Raw genomic sequence first — 24,056 nt, 5'->3', positions numbered from 1 at the left:
GAAACGCTCTGGGCAACGCCCCCCCTCTTTGGGGGGCAGAAGGAAGAGGCCAGAGGAAGCCACGCCCCCTCAAGCCACCCCCCCCCCCCCCCCCCCACACACACACAGGCCTGCTGGGTTTAATGACCCTTCCGGGTCCACGGATGGGGGAGGGGAGCAGGGCAGGCCACCACGTTGAGGCTGGTGGAGGGGGCAGGTGGGAACCCCGGAGCCCCCCTGGGCTCTAGCCTGGGCACCCCCCCCATGGCCGCCATTAACCCTAAGCTGGTGACGCCCACCCCCTCCAGACCCCTCCCCCCCAAGAGCCCTTTGTCCTCAGGCCCTACCCCCACTTTATGACAACCCTAGGGGAGAGGCATTCCCTGGCAGGGACCGGGCGGGGATGGGGGGGGTGCTGGGTGGCCCTTGGGACCTGGATGGGGGGGCAGGGAGGGATCTGGGGCCACACCCTCCCCCCCCATGCCTCCCGGAGAGAGAGGTCACCCGCTCGGCCCAGGGCTTGCAAAACACGGTTATTTAAAGAGTTGTGCAAGGCTGGGGCCCACGGGTGGCGAAAGGGGGCCCTCACTTCACGAAGGGAAGAGGAGGGGGAGGGCGGGACAGAAAGCTGGGGAGGGGGCTAGGAGAGTCCGGAGGGGGCGGCCCGGAGGAAGTGAGAAAAGAAACACTGAAAAGGGAGAAGAAATAAGACGACAGAAACCCCAGTCCGATTTCAAAGGCTTCTTGGAAAGCGGCCGATTTGCATGGTGGGGGGGCAACCCCTCCGGGCCGGGCGACTGAAAACGGAAGATTATTGACAAACCGGCCGCCCGGGGTCCGCGGAACGTTGGAATTGACCAACTCGCGCTCCCCGAGCTTCCTGCGCCCGCTTTTGTGTCTGGGGGGGGCACTGAACGGGGCACGGGGCGCTTTTCCCGGGGATCCCCGCCAGAGAGTCAGGGCCCGGGCAGAGCCCACCCCAGCCGCGGGCCCCGTGGTGTCCACTCCAGGGGCCTCTTTCTGCCCCAGAGCTGACGCTTTATAAATAAACCATCCAGGCTGGGGAGGGTCGCCAGGGAACTGCCCTCCCCACCCGGCGCTCCCACTCTCCTCGGGGCTCCCGAATAAAACACCGATTCCAACGGGAGTAGATGAAACAACCCCGACCACAGCCCCCCGCGCGCGTATAGAGACCACTTCCTTCCGCTGGGAGGGGGCGCACACGCTCGCGACCCCCGGTCACCCCCGCGCCCGCCCCCGTACAATATGGCAGGGGGTGAGATCTCCAATGGAGTCGCAGAGAAAACCACACCAACTCCGACCCACTGGGATCGCCTTTCCGGCCCTGGACCCCCACCCACGTCCCTGACCAACTTTGGGGAGCCCCCTCATTGGCTTCCAGGGCGCGCGGCGCCCACCCGGGACAGAACGCGCGATTTAAAAGTCCGGCCCACCCCTGCCCCAGCCTCACCGCGCGGGGCCCGCTCGGGGGGCGCAGGGCCCACTCGGGGGGCGCATGCCCCACGCCTGGCGTCTGGCCCTGCCCCGGCCGCGCCTGGCCTCCGGCCCGGGCCGCGAGCTGCGCGCTGTTGGCTCCCGGCCACCGCCGGGTTTGTGCCGCGCGCCGACTCACCGAGTCTCCAGCCGAGTCCGCGTCTACACCCCCCACCGACCCGATTGGTAAAAGTCTCCCCGCGCGCGGCCTCCCCCGCCCCTTCCCTCCCCCCCCCCACCGGCGCGCTCACCGCCCCGCAGACAAATCACCGGGTGACAAATCGCTCTCAGATGCAAATACCTCGCCGGTGATTCAGCGCCGCGGCTCGGAACGCGGGGAGGGGTCTCGTGAGGCCCCCTCCGCCTTCCCGGACGCCCCCTCGCCCCCCGCGCTTCGTCCGACGACGCTCGACTAGCACAGGGGTGCTGGGGAAGGGGAGAGAGTGGACGGAAATTTTCACGTCGCGGCCCCTTTAAATGATAATAAATAATAAAAGGGAAGGGGAACAGGGACGCGGTATACCCCGCCCCCTATCTAGGGACAGTGGGCAAAGTGCGCGCCGCGGGCCCGAGCGTACATGATGCCGAGGGCGCAGGCGGGGCTGGGAGCGCCCCAAGGGGATAGGGAGGGGAGGAGGTTGGGGCTCTGTCTGGATGGGATTTGGGGACGCTAGCCTGGTCCGGGACCGCCCCCCTCCCCATCTTACCGAGCGCCTAGGATAGACCTACCGGGCTCAGAGTTTCACCCCCGCCCCTTAGACTAAGCAACTCGAGACTTCACCCCCCTAGAGTGGTACCTCGGTTTCCAAGTCTGTAAAATGGGGATTAGAGACTTGATAAAGGAAGGAGGGAGCTGCGGCGACGGGAAAAGAGAGCGGGGCGGGGTCGGAGGAAGGGAGCGAGGGCCCTGCGATGGGGGCGCTACACGGTGGGGAGGGGTCTGGGAGAGGGCGGGGCTGCCAGGCGCGGGGGCACCGCACTATCAAAGGCGTGGGTGTGGGGTAGGGCGTCCAAGATACCTAGGAGGGCTTCTCGCGAAATCCTGTTGACCCCTACCCTCCCACCCCCACCTGAGGTTCCCATCACCTCTTGGGAACCTGACTACCCAAACCTTCTAGGAGGAGAGACAAGATTATCTTCTTGGTAATAATAGTTCAACAACAATTTCCACATTTAGAGCGCTCGGTTGTGCGGCCAGGTGCCCAAGGCATGAGGTTCACATTTTTGTGTAGCAGAGACTCTTAATGTCCCCATTTCAGAGAGCGGGAAACTGAGGCACAGAGTCGGTTGGGGGAGGTGGGCTTGGGGTTGTGGACTCAGGTGGGAGGTGTGAGCCCCTGAGGCCACGCCTGCGAGCTAATCGCAGGGGCCCAGGCTCCAGCTCAGATAAGAGCCAAGTGGGAGCATTGGAGGGCCGGCGGGGGCCACCCAGAGGGCCCTCACAGGGAGGGGCCAGAGTCCCTGATCTTTAGGGGGGGGTTGTGTGCAGCCCCCCCCCCCCCCACATACACACACAACGCACAGCATTGCCATCTTCTGTGGGTAGTCCCCCTCTGGACATCACCCGCCCCCATCCGCTCTCTGGGGAATTCCCAAGCCCAGGGGATGGTGCAAGGGAGCCACCCCCAGCCCAGGGCCAGAGTTCTGCCTGCCCCTTTCATTTACCCAGCCTTCCAGCCCCTGGGCTGCCCTTAGCCTAATGACAGCAGGTGGCAGGGAGGCCTCCACCTTGAGGCTATTAAACTGCCAACCCCAGCTGCCTGCCCCGCCCCTGCCACCAGAGGGGCAACAACTGCCCTGCCCGAGGAGGGGGGAGAGTTTGGAGACCCAGGTGAGCTGGAAGAGGGAAGCCACCCTTTAAGGGCCAGGCCCCAGATCAGTTCCAACGTGCAGGAAAGCCCCCTCTGCACCAAAGGGCCAAACCTCAGAATGCATCCCCTCCCCCACCCCAGGCACGTGCACGGGCCTCCCTGTGTCTCAGTTTCCCCCTCTCTAAAATGGGCCAATTTAAATTTATTCCTCCTACAGTGGTTTTGAGGATGACATTCCCCTCTGGTCAAAGGGAAGGGGGCAGGGAGGGGTCTCCCGAAGGGCAGGAAGTGTGCCACTCTGTCCCCCATTTCCCAGAGGGAAGTGGCTGTCTCTAAGTAGCTGGGTGCAACTTCCCAGAGGTGCCTGGCCCGGAAGAGTGAGGAGCTGCAGGATTCCCAGCTGCCTCTAGTGAAGGGGGTCCTATTTTTAGCCCAGCAGGGAGCTGGGAATTGATACCAGATTTGCTGGCTCTACAAGGGACGGGCAGAAGGCCTGGGCTGCACCTGGGTCCTGGCTGTGTGATTTTAGGTTAGTACAAACCCTGCTCTGGTCTCTGTTTCTCAAACTGGGAAATGGGAATGCTGCGACCCCCAGCCCTCTAAGGTTTCCTGGCCAGACCAGCTTGTGGGGGTCCCGTAAATACAAGCCTGATTCTCACTTAGCCCCTCAGACAGTCACTCCTCCTGCCCTCCATTCAGGCTGGGGGGTGCAGCATCTTTTTAAAAGTTCTGGGACTTCCCTGGTGGCGCGATGGTTAAGAATCCGACTGCCAATGCAGGGGACAGGGGTTCTATCCCTAGTCCGGGAAGATCCCACATGCCGCGGAGCAGCTAAGCCCGTGCGCCACAACTACTGAGCCTGTGCTCTAGAGCCCGCGAGCCACAACTACTGAGCCTGCGAGCCACAGTTACTGAAGCCCCCACACCTAGAACCTGTGCGCTCCACAACAAGAGAAGCTACCGCAATGAGGAGCCTGTGCACCGCAACGAAGAGTAGACCCCGCTCACCCCCGCCCACCGCAACTAGAGGAAAAAAGCCTGCGCGCAGCAACGAAGACCCAAGGCAGCCATAAATAAATCAATTAATTAAATTAAATAAAAATTCGCCCAGATCACAAACTGCCCTCCTTCCCACATATATTCCCCCTGAAACATATTTCTGCCTCAGGGCCTTTGCCCTGGCCATTCCCCTGCCTGGACCACCCTTCCCCAGCTGTGCTTTTTCGTTCAAACTGGAACCTAACATCACCTTGTTTTATCTTTACCCAGGCTCTTCTGTTCAAAACAGCTGCAGTTGTTTAACCTCCTTAGCCTTGATCACGGCTGGTTGCATCTCCAATCCTGAGGTTGGGCCGGACACATAAATATTGGTTGAATGAATGAATTCATGGGTCCCCTTCTGTCCTCCCTCACCCCATGGTATTTTTGGAGTCTGTCTACACAGAGGTGGAGGGCAAGTTAACTATTCACCATCTCAATCTCAAAAAAAAAAAAAAAAGGAAAGAAAAAGAAAGACCTGAAGGGGATGCTGGGCCCAGCCCCAAATCCCAGAACCCCGACTGGCCTCCAGGTTGCCTTGTCCCTGTGAACCGGGGTCTATGAAAATGTAATTATAACTTCTTTTAAAGTAAGAAGAGAAAAGCCAGTATAATTATAAGGAATAGATAGTCATGAATCCAGCCTAAAGTAATTCGTCACTATACCAACACAGCTGCAAAATAGAATTTTTAATATTTTTTCATAGAAGGGGCCCAGGAGACCCAGAACATTCATAGTGCGGCTCTGCTTGACCCATTTTGCAGCAGGGACACTTTGAACCGCTGGTCCAGGTTGCGATACGCATGAGCGACTCCCCCTAGGCCCTGGGGTCCCTCTGTGGGGTGGACCCAGGGAAGCCAGGACCATCCGCGGGGTTCGCGCGCCCCCTGCCGGGCACCTGTGGACTGCAGCTGGGGGCGGGGCTTCCGCCGGAGGCCGCCAGGGGGCGCCGTCTCACCTGTAAACGAACTTCCCGGGTCGGACGGGGAAACGGAGGCCCGCCGAGCCCTTCCTGTGGCTCCTTAGAAATTTTCCGGGGTAGACTTGCCGGACAAAATACAGGACTTGTAGTTACATTTGGATTTCCAATAAACAACGAATAACTTTAAATGTATCCCAAATAAATATTGCACAGGACCTAATGATACTAAAATTTTTTTCACTGTTTATCTGAAATTGGAATTAACACCTCTCCCGACCCGCCCGGACCCCCGGGGCTTATCCCCATGCTGTGGCTTCGGGTCCCACCCCCACCTCACCCCCTCCCAGTTCAGCTGCACCAGCTGAGCTCAGGTCACATTTCCTGGTCTCACCTCCTCCAGGAAGCCTTGCTGGAATCACTGCCACCAAGGGCAGGCTCACAGTTACTCACAAAGGGCACACATATCTCCTTCGTAACCTTTTTCACTGCTGTTATTTGCATCTCTCTAGGTAGTTCGCCACTCACTGGCCCCTTTGCTAGACAGGGGCTCTGTGTGGGTAGGGGTCAGAGGGTGCCTCGTACATAGAGCCTGGCATGCAGAAGGGGCTCTGAAAACTGCCCAGCTGAACAGACTTGAGGATAAACCAAGGGTCTGCAGTTTGGGAACGATGCCTCTTCCTGGATGTCCCTTTAAACCCTTTAACTTCATTTTTAAAAAAACTTTTTCGAGATCATTGTACATTTTTTAAAAATATTTCTTTATTTATTTAGCTGAGCCGGGTCTTAGTTGCGGCACGCAGGATCTTTAGTTGCGGCATGCAAACTCTGAGCTGCAGCATGCATGTGGGATCTAGTTCCCTGGCCAGGGATGGAACCCGGACCCCCTGCATTGCGAGCGCGGAGTGTTAGCCACTGGACCACCAGGGAAATCCCAAGATCATTGTAGATTCTAACGCAGAGATATCTCTCTCATACCCTTCACCAGGCTTCTCCCAACAGTGACATTTTATAAAACTGTAGTACCACATGGAGATCAGGATATTGGAATCGCTACATCCCACCCATGGATTCGTATTTCCCATTTTCCTTGTACTCATGTGTGAGTTTTCTCTGCAATTCTATCAGCTGCGTAGGTTTGTGTCTCCACCACAGTCCAGGGGCAGAGTGGCTCTGTCATAAGGGTCCCTCATGTTGCCCCTTTCCTGTTATTTCCTACCCTGGCCACCACTCATCTGCTCTCCGTTCCCATATTTTTGTCACCTCAGGGATGTTACAGATGGAATGGTACATCATGTAACCTTCGGGGACTTCCTTCCTACACTCAGCGTCATTCCCAGAGATCCACCCCGGGTGTGTGTGTATCAGCAGTGTGTTCACAACTCAGACCTGCTGAGTGGGCGTGGACGGACCACGGGTGCACCTGTCGAAGGATGTCTGGGTCATTTCCAGTTCGGGGCTATCACAAATAAAGCTGCTATGATCACATGAGTACACATTTTCTTGTGAACAGAAGTTTTCATTTCTCTGAGATAGGTGCCCAAGAGTCCCTCTGGAACTGTGTTTGGTTGTTTTTGTTTTGCTTTGTTTTTTCGGCCGCACAGCTTGTGGGATCTTAGTTCCCCAACCAGGGATCAAACATGGGCCCTCAGCAGTGAAATCATGGAGTCCTAACCACTGGACCACCAGGAAATACCCTGTTTTGTTTTTGTTGTTGTTGTTTGTTTGTTTCAAATTCCTTTTTCACAGGAAATCCTGCCACTCATTCCCTGAGTCGAGTTTTGGGGGATGAGGCGAGGAGAGGGAGGGAGGTGGGCAGGGCCTGTGGGCAAAGGGGAGATTTCACCCTCATGCCCGGCCTGGTACAGAGACCAGGACTTGAAGACCAGAACAAGCGAGCTTCAGGCCAATGTCTATGTCAGAATGGAATGGCCTCCCCTTCTCACATAACATCTTTGCAAATTTGGGCTCTTTGGAGACCTAGGATGTCCCCAAATAATTTGGGAGGACGGGGGCCCTCCAAGAGATGGGCAGTTGTCCTTCAGGGTGACTAAGACTGAGGCCTGCAGGGCCTCACCCTAACCCTCCCCCTGCCCAGCAGGCACACGAAGCTCAACAGACCCAGAGGTGGGTCTGTTCCCTCCACCTTGAATCTGGGTGTAACTCTTACAGCACCCGACGATTTAACGTGGAAGGAGTGAGGCTCTGCGGCTCCCACCTCTACTTAGAAGTTTACGCCAAGGCATAAGCCTGACTTTCCCCAGACTGCCATGTTGGGAGGAAGCCCAGGCAGCCTGTGGAGGAGTGCTTGGCTGCCAGCGTGAGACCAAAGCTTTCTCCGGCCTTCCTGGTCCAGCCGCTAGGTCGGCTACTCACTCAACACCACGTGGGTCACAAGAACTGCCCAGCTGAGCCCACTCACTCACCGAATCGTGAGTGGTAATACACTGATGCTGTTCTATGCCTCTCTGTTTTGGGGTGGTTTGTTACGTACTGCTGATCCTGTGTCTCCCAGGGACGGCTCTGTGCACTGTGCTCCAGGGAGGCCTTATTTATTCAATGACACCCATTATTTTCCAGCCAGGATTCTGGACGCTCACCTGGTAGCAAGAAGAGCACCTTTTTATCAATTTTAAGATGCACATCGTGTTCACTTTTTAACATCTCTGAAAATGGCATGAATCTTACAATTTTACAGTCAACTGCAAGGCAGTGTGTGAAAATGTCTGTCAATGCTTCCTTGAAAGTTCCAGAAAGTGCCGTCAGCAAACCATCTTCAACTTCAGGAAACACAGAGATAATGATTACAATATCAATAGTGGCAAAGCTGTACAAGAGCGCAGAACATTCTCACTATGATGAACATGGACAAAAATAAAGACATTAATAGCAGAATTACAGCAGCTCCTGTTCCAGAGGGGCTCATCTTGATGCCCCCAGAGAGGGCTCAGAGAGGGGCAGCGTGCTCCCTCAGGACACACAGCCTGCGCGGCCCCAGCCCACCGCTGCCTGGCTTCGGGGGCCTGGCGGGGGCCTGGTGGGCGGTCAGGCGGTGCAGCTCGGTTTGGGGGGCGGCCGGGTCCGAGGGTCCCGACCGGCGGGGCCGCCGGGGAGCGCAGGGGCAGACGCGGCGGAAGGCCTGACGGAAGTGGGAGCCCAGGAAGGCGTAGAGCAGGGGGTTCAGCGCCGAGTTGCTGTAGGACATGCAGTGCGCCCAGATCTTGAGCGCGTAAGCTGCGTAGCTGCGCGGATGCCAGGCGCCCGCCGGGCCTAGCGCCTGCAGCACCAGGAACAGCTGGATGGGGCCCCAGCAGGCGGCGAAGAGCAAGACCACGGCCGCCACCAGCCGCGAGACCTTGGCCCGCACAGCGCCCGCTCGCTCCGCCAGCAGCTGCCCCTGGGGGGGGGGGAGGGGGTATGAGGGAAGGCGAAGGACCGGCAGGGGCGACACCCAGGGCTCTCCGCTACTTGACCCTCTTAAATCCCGCCCCCCCGCGCCCCCCTCCTCAGATGCACCTCACTCCCCCCTACTGTGCCATCCCCCCATCCCCTGCCCGGCCGCGCCCCCATCCACCCAGCCGCGCACCTGCAGGGCGCTGTCGCCGGGCGCGGGGCGCACGGCAGACCGGCCCAGGTGGCGCAGCATGGCCCCGTAGCAGGCGCAGGTGGCGACCAGCGGCAGCAGGTAGAGCGCCAGCAGGTTGTAGAGCGCGAAGGCGCGCTCGAAGGAGCGGCTGGGGAAGGCCTCGCTGCAGTAGGTGCGCGGTCCGGGCGAGAGGCGATGTAGGGCGAGAACCGGCGCGGACACGGCCGCGGAGCCTGCATCACAGGCCCGGCTGAAGACCTGGCCCGGGGGACGAGGGGCGCGAGGGGGCCCGGGCCCTGGTCTCCCCGGTGCCTCTAACCCCGGTTAGGGTTAGGGTTAGGGCAACGGACATTGAGCGCCTCCTAGGCGCGCGTCTGCCCGGGTCCTCGCCCTCAGCAGCCCTCGCAGGGAATGCCATTGCGTCCATTTCCCAGATGAAGGAGCGAGGTCCGGGGAGAGGCAGTGAGTGTGTGTGTGGAGTGTGAGCCCAGGGCACGAAAACTTGTCCCCCCTACCCCGTGCGGCCTCCGCGCTGCACTCACCCGCCCAGATACTGAGGCTGACAGCCAGCGCCAGGTGGGGCGTGCGGCGGTGCAGGGCGCGCAGCGGGAACACAGTCACGTACCAGCGGTCCACGCTCATGGCGGTCAGGGTGGCGCACGTGGCCTGCACCGAGACCTGGGAGGGACGGGAGCCCAGCGTGTGGCCCCCTGCCTGGTCTGGACCTTTCCCTGTCTGCGCCCTCCTTGCGGGTCCCCCACTGCCCAGCCACTCGAATACAGGCAGGACCTGTCCCGGGAGGGTCTCCAGGGCCCACAAGTTGAAGGGGCAGGAGAGGAGGGGATGTCAGAGAGGAGCCCAGGGTGGTGGGGGAGGGCAGAGTCATTAGGGGTAGGTTGAGGCCCCCAAGACTGAGACCAGGAGAGGCAGATGCGTCCTAGGATCCCGAGACGGGCGGGGCAAGAAGTAGCAGGGCTCCGAGCGCCCGCCACCCCACTCCCCGCCCAACCCCCATTGTCCCCCGTCTTCCTCCCTCCCACCCAGTCCAGGCTCCACCTGCTCCAGCCCCACCCACCCACCCACCCCCAGACTCTGTCCCCGCCCCGCCCACCTCCCCGCCCCGCCCACACCGACTCCTCCCCCTGGCTCGCGAACCCCGTCCCCCAGCCCCCTTGCCCCCAGCCCACGCACCTGCTGGATGTAGTTGAGGAATTTGCACATGAAGTCGCCCAGCACCCAGGCGGGCAGCGGGTAGAGCAGAGCGGTGAAGGGCACGCAGCACAGCAGGAACGTCAAGTCTGTGACCGCCAGGTTGGCTGCAGGTGGGGGACGCGCGGGTGCTAGATGTGGGGTGCATCTGCCTAGCCGCCCCAGCGCCCTGGCCCAGCCCACTGGGCCTCGCCTTTGTCCCAGTGACCAGCAGGGTGGCTCGCGAGGCCCCCAGAGAGGTCCCAACATCCGTGGGCAGAGAAGTTGGGGCACCCTCCTCTCACCCTTTTATATTTCATACACCCCCCAGCAGGGGCTTCATAGCTGCTCAAGCAGCAATGGACCCTGCTCACCCCTGTGGGGGTTGCGAGTAGGCCCCCGCCCCTCTGAGCCTCAGTTTTCTTACCTGAAAATTGGGTAGCGTGGTGTTGCCCAACAGCCAACATAGAATGGAGAACACTGACTGACTACTCAGCCGGGTAGGGCACCCCCATCACACAGATGTGTAAACTGAGCCTCTGGGGCAGAGGGCGCAAAGTGGGTGCCCGCGGGCCACTCAGCCTTTCCCCCACTCCTTTTATTCATCGGACACCATGTTATAAGAACCACATTTCAATCGGACATCTTCCTTGAGTGGCATGGCCGGCGCTCCATGGGCCACACTCTCCAACCTCCCTTTTTTTTTTTTTTTTTTTTTTTTGCAGTACACGGGCCTCTCACTGTTGTGGCCTCTCCCATTGCGGAGCACAGGCTCCGGACACGCAGGCTCAGCGGCCATGGCTCACGGGCCCAGCCGCTCCGCGGCATGTGGGATCTTCCCGGACCGGGGCACGAACCCGTGTACCCTGCATCGGCAGGCGGACTCTCAACCACTGCGCCACCAGGGAAGCCCCCAACCTCCCTTTTAACTACTCCGGCCACCGTGGAACCCTCCAACGCCAGAGTTTGCGACCTCCAGCTTAAGGTACAGGGACAATAGGGAAAGGACAGGGAGCCCCGCAGGGGAGAGATCCCTATCTAAGAGGACTCCGACGCACCGCTAGGGGCGCCCCTGGCCACTCCGCCCTCGTGGCGACCCCCGGAATGGCCCGCAGGCACCGCGCAGCGCCTGGGCGCTCACCGATGTAGAAGTTGGTCACCGTCCGCATCTGCTTCTGGCGGCAGATGACGAAGATGACAAGCGAGTTCCCTGCCAGGCCCAGCAGCATCAGCGCGCCAAAGAAGAGCGGCACTAGCCAGGCGTCCACGGGCCACGGCGCCGGGGCCGGGCCGTCCGAGTCGTTGGCGCCACAGCCGGGACAGCTGGATGCGTTGGCCAGCGCCCACCAGGACGCGTTGGGCCCGGACGTGGCCAAGGAGCGCATTGCCGCCCTCTTCCTCCCAGCCACCCTCCGGGATTGCGCCCGGGGATGGGGCAGTGACTCTCCTCCCGGCTGCCCTCCTGGGATGCGCCACAAGGTCTGGAGCGCGGCTTCGCTGGACTCCGTGGATTCTCCGCTGGCGCTCAGCCGCCGCGCGTTTATACCCCGCATCCCACCGTGTCCCCGCCTTCCCGCCTCTCCTGCAGCCGCTGGCCACTCCTGTGCGGCCTGCGGTTCACCAGCGCAGCACCCTTCTCTCCCATTCCCTCCTCCCCCTCCCTCACCTTGGGGGTCAGGATAAGAGCACAGGAGGGGGGAGGCTGGAGGAGGGGCTTGGGGCGGAGCAGGGGTGAGGTAGGCTTCCCACAGGCTGCTGTGGACCCGGGAAGGACCGATCCTACCCCAGGGGAGGGAAGGGTAGAGACCCACCAGCAGGAAAAGCAGGGGGACAAAGCTACAGAGCCTAGGGAATGAGGCAGAGGCCATGACTTTGACCTTCCATGGGGCTGGGGCTCCCGGTGGGTGGGCCCCACCTGGCGGTGAGGTCAGCCCTCAGAGGTCCTCCGTATCTGCTGCTGGGGTTTGCCCCAGGACACTGGCGAGCCATGGAGGTTCAGGGCAACAGAAGGATGCCAGGGATCTTGTGGTTAGAAGATGCCTGTTCTTAACCTCAAACAAAACAAAAGAAGAACAAAAAAGGAACCAAAACTCAACCTCCCCAGGACTTTGCTGCGAATCAGACCCCTTGAGAGTGTCCACCTCCCACCTAACGGGCATTGATTGGCAGATACCAGCACTGGGACACAGACACCTGTGCTGCTGGTAGTGGGAACCAGGTGGGGGGAAGTTTATAAAGGATAATGTTGATCCCCAAACCCACACCCAGAAATGTACCCCAGATACTAGCCTGTGAGGCATGAAACAGGGCACTGGGATGTTCTAAGTAGCAAAAGTAAAGATGATGCCGTCTGTGTAAAAAAGACTAAAAGGGGGAAAAGAAATGAATAAATATGCATGGGCATCAAAGGGCATCACACATCTCCAGAAGGAAGTACTAGGAGCCTGGGGGGGAGACAGGCTTCGACATCATTCTTGACAATGGCCTAAAAATTCAGAAAAGGAAAAAAAAATCCCTTTGGGGTGGTAATGAGGGCCAGGTTAGCATGAGGAGACCCAGGGATACTCCACGGGCACGGAGGAACTGTCCTGGGAAGGCTGCTGCGTTGAGCGGGCCTGGGAGAGAACTCAGCAGGGGGCTGGACCTTGGAGGGCGCCTCGACGGGGGTGGGGGGGGTTGGCAGCAACGGCTCATGGACTGGCCCAGGGTCTGGGAGGGTGTTAGGAAGGTGACGACAGGGACTTGGCAGTCCAGTGGTTAAGACTTCCCGCTTCCACTGCAGGGGACACAGGTTCGATGCCGGGTCGGGGGATCCCACATGCCAGGCTGCGAGGCCAGAAAAAAAAAGAAGGTGAGGACAGGAATGAGTGAGGCCCCAGAATCACGGCAAGGCCCAGGCTGCGTCCCGTAGAGTTAGCACATCTGTGGAACAGCTGGTCATCATGGGCCAGAGCCGCAGACCAAACATCCCGGGCCCCAATCCCCCGCCCAAGCTCTCCCCCCAGAGGCACCATCTCCCAAGTTGTATCACCTTGATTTTCTCATATTTATCTCCATGAGGTCACACACTGTGTGCTTTCTTGGGTCTTGTAATAGTTCCTCCTCCTTTTTCTTTTTTTATTTTATCCCCTCTTGCTCTTTATACGTTAAAGCAATCGGGTTGTTTGTCCTGTACAGTTTCCACCAGGCTGGATCTGGGGGGTTGCATCCCTGTGGTGTCTCTTATCGTGGTCCTAGTTCCCCATTTTTCTTTTTTTTAATTTACTTATTTATTATTTATTTATTTGTGGCTGCGTTGGGTCTTCGTTGCTGCGCGCGGGCTTTCTCTACTTGCGGCGAGTGGGGGGCTACTCCTGGTTGCAGCGCGCGTGCTTCTCACTGCAGTGGCTTCTCTTGTTGTGGAGCACAGGCTATAGGCGCACGGGCTTCAGTAGTTGTGGCACACAGGCTCAGTAGTTGTGGAGCGCGGGCTCTAGAGCACAGGCTCAGTAGTTGTGGCACACGGGCTTAGTTGCTCCGCGGCATGTGGGATCTTCCCGGTCCAGGACTCGAACCCGTGTCCCCTGCATTGGCAGGCGGATTCTTAGCCACCGCGCCACCTGGGAAGTCCTCCCCACCCCCCCCGCCCCCAACACTTTTCTTGTAGAATGAAGGGTGGATTCTAGATTCTAGAGCAGGTTTAATTCTCTGTTCTTAACTCTCGGGTCAAAAACCAGGTCTGTCATCAAAGGGCCCCCCCCCCCCGCCCCGTCTCATCGGTCTGTCCCTTCTCCTCCACCTCTATTCTGCTCCTCCCCCCTTCACCTAGTACCCTGCTCTAGCCATTCTGGATGCCCCAGGGCCTTTGCACTGACTGTTCCCTCTGCCTGGCATACCCCTCCCACTTTTGCAGGCTGCCAGTCCTCTTTCCAAAGGTCTCCTCTTCCCTAGCCCAGGGCGGGGAGGTCTTGTTTGATCACTGCTGGGTCCGGAAAGCACAGCCCCCACCCCAAGGACAGTGAGCATTTGCTGAATGAATAAACTCTAAAAGTCAGAAGGAGGTGGGGTTAGCTTTGTTCTATTTTTAGAGAAGAGTAGATTGAGGCACCCAGCCAGGACTCCAGAGGCTGCACTTTACAGAGGACAGGGAGGGGTCAGGTGGAAGGAAAGCCCTGTTGGTGCTGGGTGGGGGTAGCATGGGTCATTTCATCTGTCCAAGCCTCTGAAAAGGACGTCCGCTTCCTTCCTCCTTCCCCAGGCCTCAATTTCGCCATCTGTCCCCCTAGGGCTGGGTGCCGTGCCCACAGCCCCGCCTGGGCGCAGGACAGGCGCGGTCTTCTGCCCCGGTTTCCCCGGGGCTGGGTGCCGCCCCCTCAGTGTCCCCGTCCGTGCCTCGGGGCTGGGTGTCCCCCGCCTCAGTGTCCCTGTCCTTGCCCCGGGGCTGGGTGTCCCCGGCCCGCAGCTCGGGCTCGGCCGGGACGTGGCCGCGACTCCACCAGGCGCGTCCAGCCTCCAGGCTCCGCCCCGCCCCGCCTCCGGCCTCCCGTCACTTCCTGCCCGGCCCAGAGAAGGCCCTGCCGGGCGGCGGCGACAACAGCAGCGGCGTGCAAGCTATGGTGGCGCTGGAGAACCCGGAGGGCGGCCCGGAGGAGGCGGCGGCGGCGGCGGGGGTCGCCCCGGGCGGGCGGCGGACGCTGTGAGCGCGGCCGGCGGGCGGGCGCGGCGCGCTTCCGGGCTCCGGGGCCCCCTCCTCTTACCCCCTCCCGGGCTGCAGCCCCCGGCCCGCCCCGCCGCCTTTCCTGGGGGGTACCCCACTCGGGTGGAGCGGGGTGGTGGTGGGCTTTGTTGTCAGTGGGTGTTTCCCGGGGAAACCCCATCCCCGTACTCCCGGGCCTTTGCCGGGGCGCAGGGGGCACCCCCGTGTCCGCGTGTGCAGACCCCCGGCGCCCGAGCTTCGGGGGTCCCGGGCGCCGCGTCGGGTGAGGCGGTGCCGCTGCGCGCGGTGTACCCGGAATCCGCGCTGGTGGTGTTCTGGGTATTTACCCACTTGCGGCTGTTCCTGTCCCCCAGCCGGGGATTTACCCCCCAGCCAGTCCTGTGTATCCGGCGGGGTTGTGAGCCCCCCACCTCCCGGTGGACGCGCTCTTTTTCTCCGGGTAAATACCCAAGTGAATGGGGGGCTTACAGACCCGGGCCAACACGAGCCTGTGTGTCCTGGGACGTGGACTGGAGGCAGGTGGGCGGCCCCATATGGGTATGCCCCCCTCCCCCAGGTTCGCAGGCCTCTTTCTAACCCGAGTGTTGGTGCAGAAACCCAGGTGGTCCACCCTGGTTGCTGGGGTTTCACTTCTGCTTCTTCGTGTGCCCTTCCTAGTGGCCCCGGGCGGGCTGTTACCCCTTTGGTGCCTCGGTTTCCCCATCTGTAAAATGAAATAACAGCGGTCCTCTATTTGAGGGGCTGGGGTCAGTGACCCTGCACTTGGAGGTGCCCAGCAAAGCGGAGGGTCCATTCTTTAATAATTATCTTAAATAGTTCACTATTGTAGGTGTTTTGTTATTTTAAAATAATTTTCTCATTTTGGTATTTTGTGATTGCTTTATTATTATTATATTTGTTATTACTTTATTGTTATTATTACCCAGAAGCTGTACTGGTCTCTACAGATGTGGTTATTTAAGGGGCCTTAACCCACTCGAAGTGGGTATTTACCTGCCAGGTGGGTCCCTCCAACCTGCCCCCATCCCCCCTCACCTGCATTCCCGGGGCGGGAGAGGGGGGCTGCTGCTCCTTCTGTCTGCCCATCCCAGCCTGAGTCACCTCCGCTCTGAGCCCTCCTTGGTTTCCTGCTAGAGAAAGTAGGTTCCTCTTTGGCCTGTTCCTGGGGGAGGGGCAGGTGCCAGAGAGAGGGTGTGTTTGCCTACGGGAGTGGGTGTTAAAGGCCCCATCTCAAAACCCTCAGGGAGAATTGGGGGAGGCAAAGGAACCTGTCCTCTCCAAACCCAACCTGACTTAGCAGCTGTTTCCACTGTCAGGCCTGTCCACCCCTGTTGGACGCTGGCCCCTGCCATGGTGCAGACATTTCCCAAGGCCTGCTGGGTCCAGGAAGCCTCACATGCCCCATCTGGGTGGTCAGTTTCCCCATCTGTAAAGTGGTCTCTTTGGGTGGCTGGGGAAGCTGTTGAACTGGCCCTTGGGTGAGTGTGTAAACAGAAGTTCGGGTGTTCATTCAACAAACAGCTATTGAGCACCTGCTGTGGGCCAGGTGCTGGGGACACAGGAGCAGCCAAGAGGGACCTTGTCCTTATCGTGCGAGTTAGTGAAGGAGGTGAGAATTCAGGAGTAAACAAGTACGAGGACCGGCTGGTTTCTGATGCTAACCGGTGAAGCCGGAAACGGGGCTGATTGGGCTAGTTGGGGGGTGGGGCAGTTTCTCCCAGGAGGTAACTTTTGAGCTGGGACCAGAAGGAGCCAGAGAAAGGGTTCTTCAGGCAGGAGGCTGAGCACATGCAAAGGCCCTGAGGCGGGCTGTTCCAGGTCAGCTTGCCATGCAGTAAAAGGGCCCTGTGCCTGGAGCAGGGGCAATGAGGCGGAGAGAGATGGGTGTTGATGTTCTGATGTGGATGTATATTATATAAAGTTTATGCTGTCCCCCACCCCTCCTCCCCAGCGTTCATTACAAATCTGTTGCCCGCTCCGCCTGCCCACTCTGTGGCCCCAGGCTCCTGCTGGAATCTCCTGGAATCAGAGAGGGTAGTGAGGCCCCAGGAGGCCCATGGGCCCAGGCAGCAGACCTGCGATGCCAGGCCGGGGAGAGGCTGGCCCTTGTCCTGAGGGTGCTGGGGAGCCACAGGTGATGGTGGAGCAGGTCAGGGAGCAGCTGGATCTTTAGTCCAGTGCGCTGTGGTCTGAGGGGTCCAGCGAGACCTGAGTTTGAGCCCCTCTGACCACTGTGGCCCCAGAGGGAAGCAGGAGGCTGGATGGTTCAGGGGAGTGGTCCTGTTCAGACCAGGTTCGAATCCTGGTTCCGCCCCGGGTCCCGAGGTGACAGGGAGCCCCATTTCTTGGAGCCCCATGTCCTGAGGGCCCGAGCTCTCTCACTGAGTCCCACCCTGCTCTGAGGTTCCCCGACAGCTCCCCCCGGATGTGGTCCTGTTATCTGCCCTGCCAGGCCACTGTCCTGGCCTCCGTCCATCTGCGGGGTGGAGACACAGGCCCTGGAGCCACAGCGAGGCCGCAGCTGAATCTGGAGCTTGGGGTGGGGGTGCCTGGGCCTCAGGAAGATTGCGTCCAGCCTCAGAATTGTGGGCTCTGTACTGACTTGAGTTGCCCTGCCCTGTCCCAGCTGCCCTCTTTGCAGCTGTGGGGTCTCGGGATAATGACTTTGCTCCTCGGTTTGCAAATCTGTATAACGGGCATCAGAACAATAGTACTTGCCTCCTGGGGTGATGGTGAAGGCAATCGCTTAACCAGGCTGTGATCAATGGTGTGGCCCACGGGGTGAGCTCCCAGTCACAGGAGGAAACCAAACAGGTGGCAGCTTGGGGAAAGGTGTGTGTCCTGGTTCCTCTTGGCTCTGAGTGCCCCCTCCCAGACCAGCAGGGGCCATCGCTATCCCCACTTTGCAGAGAAAGAGCTGAGGCTCCAGGTCACACAGTGAAGCATCCATCGTAGCTGGGATTCAAACTCAGGGCTGAGCTTCCAGGCTCTACCCCTGCCTGCATGTCTCCTAGTCTCCTAATTTTTATTTTTTCTTGGCTGCACTACGCAGCTTGTGGGATCTTCTTTCCCCGACCAGGGATTGAACCCTGGCCCCGGCAGTGAAAATGCCGAATTCTAACCACCGGTTGTGTGTCTCCTATTGTGCCTGCATGAGTTTACCCATCAGATAATTTTTCATAGATTTTTGCCTGAAGTGTCATCCATGGAGCCTGCCCCACCCCAGCCTAAGACAGGGCTGAGGCTCATCGGCCTATTTGCTTCGTGATCAAGATGTAACAGCCTTTCTGGCCAGGGCAAAAAACTTAAGGCTGGGGACTCTTTACATATGTATAGACCTTGGTGAGTGTGGGCTTCAATCCTAACTTCTTTGAGGCACCTTGTCCCACTGTCCTAGGGCTTCATGGCATTTTCTGGCGCCTGTTTGTGGGGCAGGGGTCATGCTTCTCTGTTTAATTTGTGTCTTGGGAACTTTGAACACTAGGAAAGTTTGGGTGGAATTCTGGACTCTGGTTTCTACTCAGTCTTGGAATCGTGAGATTTTGCTGGAGACCTGATTGTGCAGTTATCTTTTTGAGCATCTACTGTATGCCAGGCAGGGGACACCAAACTCTGCCCGCATGGAGATCACGGTGGGTGGTGGGCAGGGTGGTAGAACGTGTGGCCATCAGGAGAACAGAGCAGTGAGGGGGCGGGTCCCCCTGAGGAGGTTTGAGCAGAGGCCAAAAGGAGATGGGAGTGAGCCATTCGGAGCCTGGGGTGTGGGCACCGGGCGGGGGCACAGCTGGTGCAGAGGCCCAGAGGCCGGGCTGCCTGGCGGGTTGGAGCGGAGGCGCAGGGGGAGGAGGAGGGGGAATCCTGGCACCCTAGACCCTCTTAGGCTGAGTCTACCACCGGCTCCCCAGTGTGAGGGTTTCTGAGCCAGGTGGGACCCTCCTCTCAGCCTGTGGTCAGGAGCTGACCAGGGAGGAGGCCCTGCAGCTTCTTGCCCGGAAGTTTCCATTCAGTATCCCCCCCTCCCTCCCGCGTGGCCGTCTGCTGCCTGGCCCTCGGGTCCCCAGCGGGAGGCCTGCCTGGGCCGCTAATCCACCTCCAGGATTAGTGCTCCTGGCGGGGGTGGGGGAGCCACTCTGTCCACCTCCCCCATCCAGCAAGGGGGCCCCTGGGGTGTGAGTCCGGTGGGCCAGGGCATCACCTTAGCCCCTGGGGGCCGTTTTCTGGGTTATCTTCTGTTGGAAGCGTGGGGTTGGGGGTGAGGGGACGCTGCATCCAATGAAGTCTCGAGAATCTCCCAGAGGAGGGAGACTCGGCCTCACCGGCTTGCAGCTCAAACCTGGAAGCCTGGGGGCGTGGGCACCAGCTTTCTTGGCCTCCCACCCAATGTGTGGCTCCCCTTCTCTGACCCTTGGTTTACTAACCTGTCCTCAACGGTCCCTGCTTCCCGGGTGATGTGACGATGAGACACAGTGACATTTTAAGGGCTGCACATGTGATAGGGGGTGAGCTTCCCATTGTGGAGGGAAACCAAGCAGGGGATGGCTGTGAGAGAGTGGCGATGGTAGGGTTGTGCCTGGGCGTCCTGGTCTGTCTTGGCCCTGAGGACTGCCCCCTCACACCTGGCCCACAGGCCCCTTCCGGGCTGCCTGCCCGCTCTAGCCAGCTCCCAGGTGAAGAGGCTCTCGGCCTCCAAGCGGAAGCAACACTTCATCAACCAGGCTGTGCGGAACTCAGACCTCGTGCCCAAGGCCAAGGGACGGAAGAGCCTCCAGCGCCTGGAGAACAGTGAGCAAGGGTCGATGGGCGCCTCCTGGGGGCTCCTAGGCCTCAGACAGCAATGGTGTGCATGTTCTGTTATCTGAGCCTGGCCCTGAGCTGGACGAGAGGGAGCTCTGGGCATTGGAGCTGGGGCTTTAAAGGAGGTGTAGGAGTTCAACAAGCCAAGCCAGGGCTAGGTAGGAGGAGTTCTGGAGGCTGGATCGTTCCTGTGCCTTCTGGGAAAGACAGCTGGAGCGTGGAGGAGGGGAGGCTGGTGAGAGTAAAGGCCCTAAATATAGAGGTGTGGGGGAGGAAACATGGTCCTCTGGACCCCGTGGAGCCTGGCGGGGGGGTGGGGGGGGCCTGAATGCAACCCCCAGCCCAGAGACCGTCTGTTTCCATCTAGCCCAGTACCTTCTGACCCTGCTGGAGGCAGACGGAGGCACACCTGGCCTGGAGGATGGGGACCTGGCGCCCCCCGCAGCACCCAGCATCTTTGCAGAGGCCTGCAGCAACGAGACCTATGTCGAGGTGGGGCCCAGTATCCTGCCCTGGGTTCCCCCGCCCACCACCAGGCACTGCCTATGCTGGACCCTGTGCCAGGAGCACCCATCCCCTCCCTGGTCCCTTGATGAATACCCTGGGTCTCCCTCCAGCGACCTGAAACCCACCCACCCCAGAACCTTCTAGCACCCGTGGTTCATCTGCTTATCACACTTGGAATTACTGATGGGATTGGGGGTGTGTTTGGTTCATTTCGATTCCCTGCCCCACACAGGTGGGTCCGCAAGTGCCCCACGAACTCCTGGCCGGCCCGGTGGTCACATGTGTGCACAAGGAGTATTTCTGTGCACTTGTGGCCCCCCCAACGTGCATTAGCCAAATGGGGAAACTGAGGCTCGGGGGCTTGCAGTCATTAGTAAGGGCCTGCTGCCTCTCTTCCAGGTCTGGAACGACTTCATGAACCGCTCTGGGGAGGAGCAGGAGCGGGTTCTCCGCTACCTGGAGAACGAGGGCAGGAGCAAGGCGCGGAGGAGGGGCCGCGGGGAAGACAGGCGGAGAGGTGGGCCTGGGTCGGGGGTGGGGAGGGCGGGGTCAGGGCAGGTGGGGAGGAGCCGCCGGTGTGTGTGTGGGGGCCAGGGCAGGTAGGAGGAGCCTGGCGTGTGGGCGGGGCCTGCGGCTCACTCCCACCTCTGACCCACTGCATGGACTCTTGCAGAGGACCCGGCCTACACGCCCCGCGAGTGCTTCCAGCGTATCAGCCGGCGTCTACGAGCCGTTCTCAAGCGGAGCCGTATTCCCATGGTGAGTACCAAGCCTGGCCTTGGCCTTGTCTCTTTCCACTTGCTTGGTCTCTTTTGAAGGCCCTTTTTCTCAGCTTCTCAATCAAGGGCGGGGTGAAGGGAGACCAGTAACCCAGTGAACGTGGTGTGATGGAGCAGACAGGGCAGGATATAGACTAGTGAGATCCGAGTGCAGGACCCAGGGCTGGGCAAGGGTTCTCCTTGAGGGTGGGAGGGATAGGGGCAATGAAGGTGGGTTTTGAAGGATGTGTAGGAGTTCACCAGGCCAAAGACTCAGAGATTCAAAGGTTTGGATGTGTCTTGAGTGCCTGGTATCCTTGGAAACGGTTAAGTAGCCTCATGTAGTGAATCAGAGGCCACATTTGAACCCAGGGCTTTGGGCTCCAGAGGCTGTCATGGATGTGGGGGGCCTGGACATCTTGGCTAGGGTGCCACAGTCGGCCTGACCCCTGGGCCTGCCTCTCCTGCAGGAAATGCTGGAGACCTGGGAGGAGCGGCTGCTGAGGTTCTTCTCTGTGTCCCCCCAGGCCGTGTACACGGCCATGCTGGACAACAGGTGACTGGGTGGGTGGGGGTGGGCGCCGTGAGCTACCCCGGTGTCTGGCTCTGGCCACTCAGCATCCATTCCCTGCAGCTTTGAGAGGCTCCTGCTTCATGCCATCTGCCAGTACATGGACCTCATCTCAGCCAGTAAGTGCCTGGCGGCCCCTGGGACCCCAGTTGGCTGATTCAGTCTGGGGGAAACCAAGGCTGGGCTTCCCCGGGGTCTGCTTACCCGGTGGCAGGCTTTGGAAGAGGAGGGACAGCGTGAACGCAGAGGGGGCAGTGCGATGCTGCCTTGATTCATCAGAAGCGCCTGTACCTCTGGCCCCACGATGGACGATGCTGTGCACACAGACTTCCCTCCACCTGCATCTTCGGGGCTGGGGAGAGAGGGGCCTGTGCGGGGCTGATGAAGCTGGGCCTCCAGGGACCCCAATGTCTGCAGAGTTCGCATTTAGCTGTAGCCCCTCCACTGTGCCACACATGTGACTTCTGGCAAGTCCCTTCTCCAGCCTGTGTGCCCCTTTTACGATGGGAGTGATCTTGGGACACAGCCCCCCCCGCCCCATGGAGGGTCCTCGCAGACCCTTGCCGGCCCTCGGCATCCCATCGGGTCCTCTGTCTCCACGCCCGTCTCTCTGCCTCCTGCCTGGAGTTGCTGAGGAGACAGTTTCCATGGCAACCCCAGGATGGTTCCTCTCAGGCTGCCTGGGAGGGAGATGCAGCCCCCACACTTGCTTTTGTTCCCACTGACTCAGGATGGAGGGGCTGGACTGGGGGTGCCTCTCTGCGGGTGTGGAGCCGTGGCCTGAACATAGGAGGTGGGGCCTGGCAAGATGGGGAGCAGGGGAGAGGGAGCCGCCGGGCCAGAGGCTGGGAGGTGGGCCCAGCTTGGGTTGTGTATAGCTATGGTTCAGGTTTTGGGGTGGCGGGAGGTGGGTGAAGGGAGGTTGGTGGAGCCTGGGCCACCGGGGGCCTGGGTGATTCCCTCTGAGGGCAGGGATGGAGGTGGGAGACCAAGGGTCAGGGCGGGACCCTCGTTCAGTCCCCTTGGCCTCGGGCCAGTGTGTCTCGGTGGTGCGTGCGTCTCTGTGCGCGTAGGACACGGGATAAGTAACGGGAGAGGAAGGAACAGCTCGAGCTGCTCTCAGCGCCTGGCCTGGGACCTGGAGGGTCGGGTCAGCCCAGCTCGTGGGGACCTGGGGCAGGACAGGCCGAGGGCTGGGCTCCTGTGTGCCACAACCCTAGCCTTCCTCCCTGTCTTGCCTGTCCCCCGGCAGGTGATGACCTGGAGGGCAAGCGGCAGATGAAGGTCAGCAATCGGCACCTGGACTTCCTGCCTCCGGGGCTGCTCCTGTCCGCGTACCTGGAGCAGCGCAGCTGATGGCGGCCCTGCCCCCGGCCCCGCCTCCCCAGTGCCAAGACCTCCCGTAACATCACTGAAATATCTTTATTATTTTTGGAATTTTCCCTTGGAAACGTGCTCTTCCCCTTGGGGTGGCTCCCGCACCGCACCCCTTCCCCGCCCAGCTTTCCGGGTTAAAGCTGGCGGCTGGGCTGCCCCGCATGAGCACAATTCACCCTACTCCCGCCCCGGGGCCTAGACTCGGGAGGAGATGCCTGGCCTGGTCACTTCCCTGTCCCTTCCTGGGTCAGCGTTTTTGGCCCCGTGTGAAGCTTAAGCGAGGAGGGAGAGGCTGGGTTTTTATCATTTTTAATGAATTTGGCGTGATTTGTTGTAGATTTTTAAATTTCCCTTTTGCGAAGAAAAACCAAAAACTTGCCCCAAGTGATAAATTGGGGGGCTTCATTCCAGTCCCTGCTTGACCCTCTCCCAGTTTTTGGCTTGGGTGGAGGGTCTCTGGGGCCCTGCCCCTCGCCCTGGGAGCATTACATTTGGTGTGTGTGTGTGTGTGCGCGTGCGCGTGCGCGTGTGCATGTGTGTGCCCCGCAGCCCAGGATGGAAGCTGCGTCTTAAAAGCTGGTGTCACCCCCTTTTTGGAATGTGTGTTGCCCTCACCACTCGCCTTTGGTGGCTGTTAGGGCCCCGTCTGCTCTACACACCTCCCTTCCTTCCTACTGAGGATCTGGGACTTCCAGCCGGAAGCCTCTACTCTCAGACTGTCCTGTTCCTCTCTCCATGTCCCCTTGCCCCTGCCCCCAGCCTGGCTCTGGGGTGTCCTCGTGCTGGTCACCCTGGCCTGGCACAGGAAGCAGGGCTGGAGACTGCACCCCTGCCCTGCACCCCCGTGTGTGTGGCTAGTTGTGCTTTGGGAAAGGTGGAGCGTTCAATAAATTTCTGGTGCTCTGGTCTGCTGCTGTGGGGTTTTCCTTTGGGGCAGGGCTGGGGGCACGACAGGCACTCACGATGCCCTTGTGTCCTGGTCATTGAGGGATGCAGGCCTCAGGGGCTGAAGCTTGGTTCTGAGTGACAACCCCCGTGGAGGCAGGTGTGTGGGGAGACTCTGTTAGGAGTGGCCCGGCCCTTGGCTCTGCTGCCCTGGTTGGTCCCCTCCCAGGTGCCCAGGCTCAAACCCCAGCTCTGCCACCTTCCAGCTGTGTGACCTCCAGAAAGGTCACTTGTGGGACTTCCCTGGCGGTGGTCCAGTGGTTAAGACTGCACTTCCACGGCAGGACTGCGGGTTTGATCCCTGGTTGGGGAAATAAGATCCCACGTGCCCCGTGGCATGGCCAAAAAAAAAAACGAGTCACTTGTGTGAGCTTCCTGAGTGGCTGAACAAAA

General features: G+C 60.0%; 2 protein-coding genes across 4 annotated transcripts; one reads left to right on the top strand and one right to left on the bottom strand.

The window, feature by feature from the left end:
• Positions 1-8,188: 8,188 nt before the first annotated feature.
• On the bottom strand, positions 8,189-11,400 carry KISS1R (KISS1 receptor; the record flags this gene model as incomplete). The annotated part of the gene is made up of 5 exons (XM_082836229.1): positions 8,189-8,638; positions 8,828-9,060; positions 9,370-9,505; positions 10,019-10,143; positions 11,157-11,400. 5 exons carry the CDS (start codon positions 11,398-11,400, stop codon positions 8,189-8,191), a joined length of 1,188 nt encoding a protein of 395 aa, XP_082692355.1.
• Positions 11,401-14,570: 3,170 nt separating this feature from the next.
• R3HDM4 (R3H domain containing 4) lies at positions 14,571-23,619 on the top strand. 3 transcript variants are annotated; one of them, XM_082835931.1, is made up of 8 exons: positions 14,571-14,690; positions 19,339-19,493; positions 19,873-19,997; positions 20,412-20,529; positions 20,686-20,771; positions 21,241-21,326; positions 21,405-21,460; positions 22,594-23,619. In XM_082835931.1, exons 1-8 carry the CDS (start codon positions 14,608-14,610, stop codon positions 22,695-22,697), a joined length of 813 nt encoding a protein of 270 aa, XP_082692057.1. In that variant the 5' UTR covers positions 14,571-14,607; the 3' UTR covers positions 22,698-23,619. The 3 variants fall into 3 exon arrangements, with proteins under 3 accessions (XP_082692057.1, XP_082692056.1, XP_082692058.1); XM_082835930.1 differs by having other exon boundaries at positions 19,852-19,997; XM_082835932.1 differs by lacking the exon at positions 14,571-14,690 and adding an exon at positions 17,138-18,053 and having other exon boundaries at positions 19,852-19,997.
• The last annotated feature ends 437 nt before the right edge of the window (positions 23,620-24,056 follow it).

The sequence above is a fragment of the Leucopleurus acutus genome (assembly GCF_964270905.1).
Source record: "Leucopleurus acutus genome assembly, chromosome: 3".
Taxonomy (NCBI): domain Eukaryota; kingdom Metazoa; phylum Chordata; class Mammalia; order Artiodactyla; family Delphinidae; genus Leucopleurus; species Leucopleurus acutus.
Note: the sequence above shows the minus strand (reverse complement) of the source record. Positions and strands in the feature narration are given on the sequence as shown.

Excerpts from the sequence above, each read along its gene's own strand:
- R3HDM4 (XM_082835930.1), top strand. The coding sequence starts at position 14,608 with ATGGTGGCGCTGGAGAACCCGGAGGGCGGCCCGGAGGAGGCGGCGGCG. Across the intron at positions 19,494-19,851 it reads CCTCCAGCGCCTGGAGAACA|AGACCGTCTGTTTCCATCTA; the intron begins GTGAGCAAGGGT and ends CCCCCAGCCCAG. Across the intron at positions 20,772-21,240 it reads AGCGGAGCCGTATTCCCATG|GAAATGCTGGAGACCTGGGA; the intron begins GTGAGTACCAAG and ends CCTCTCCTGCAG.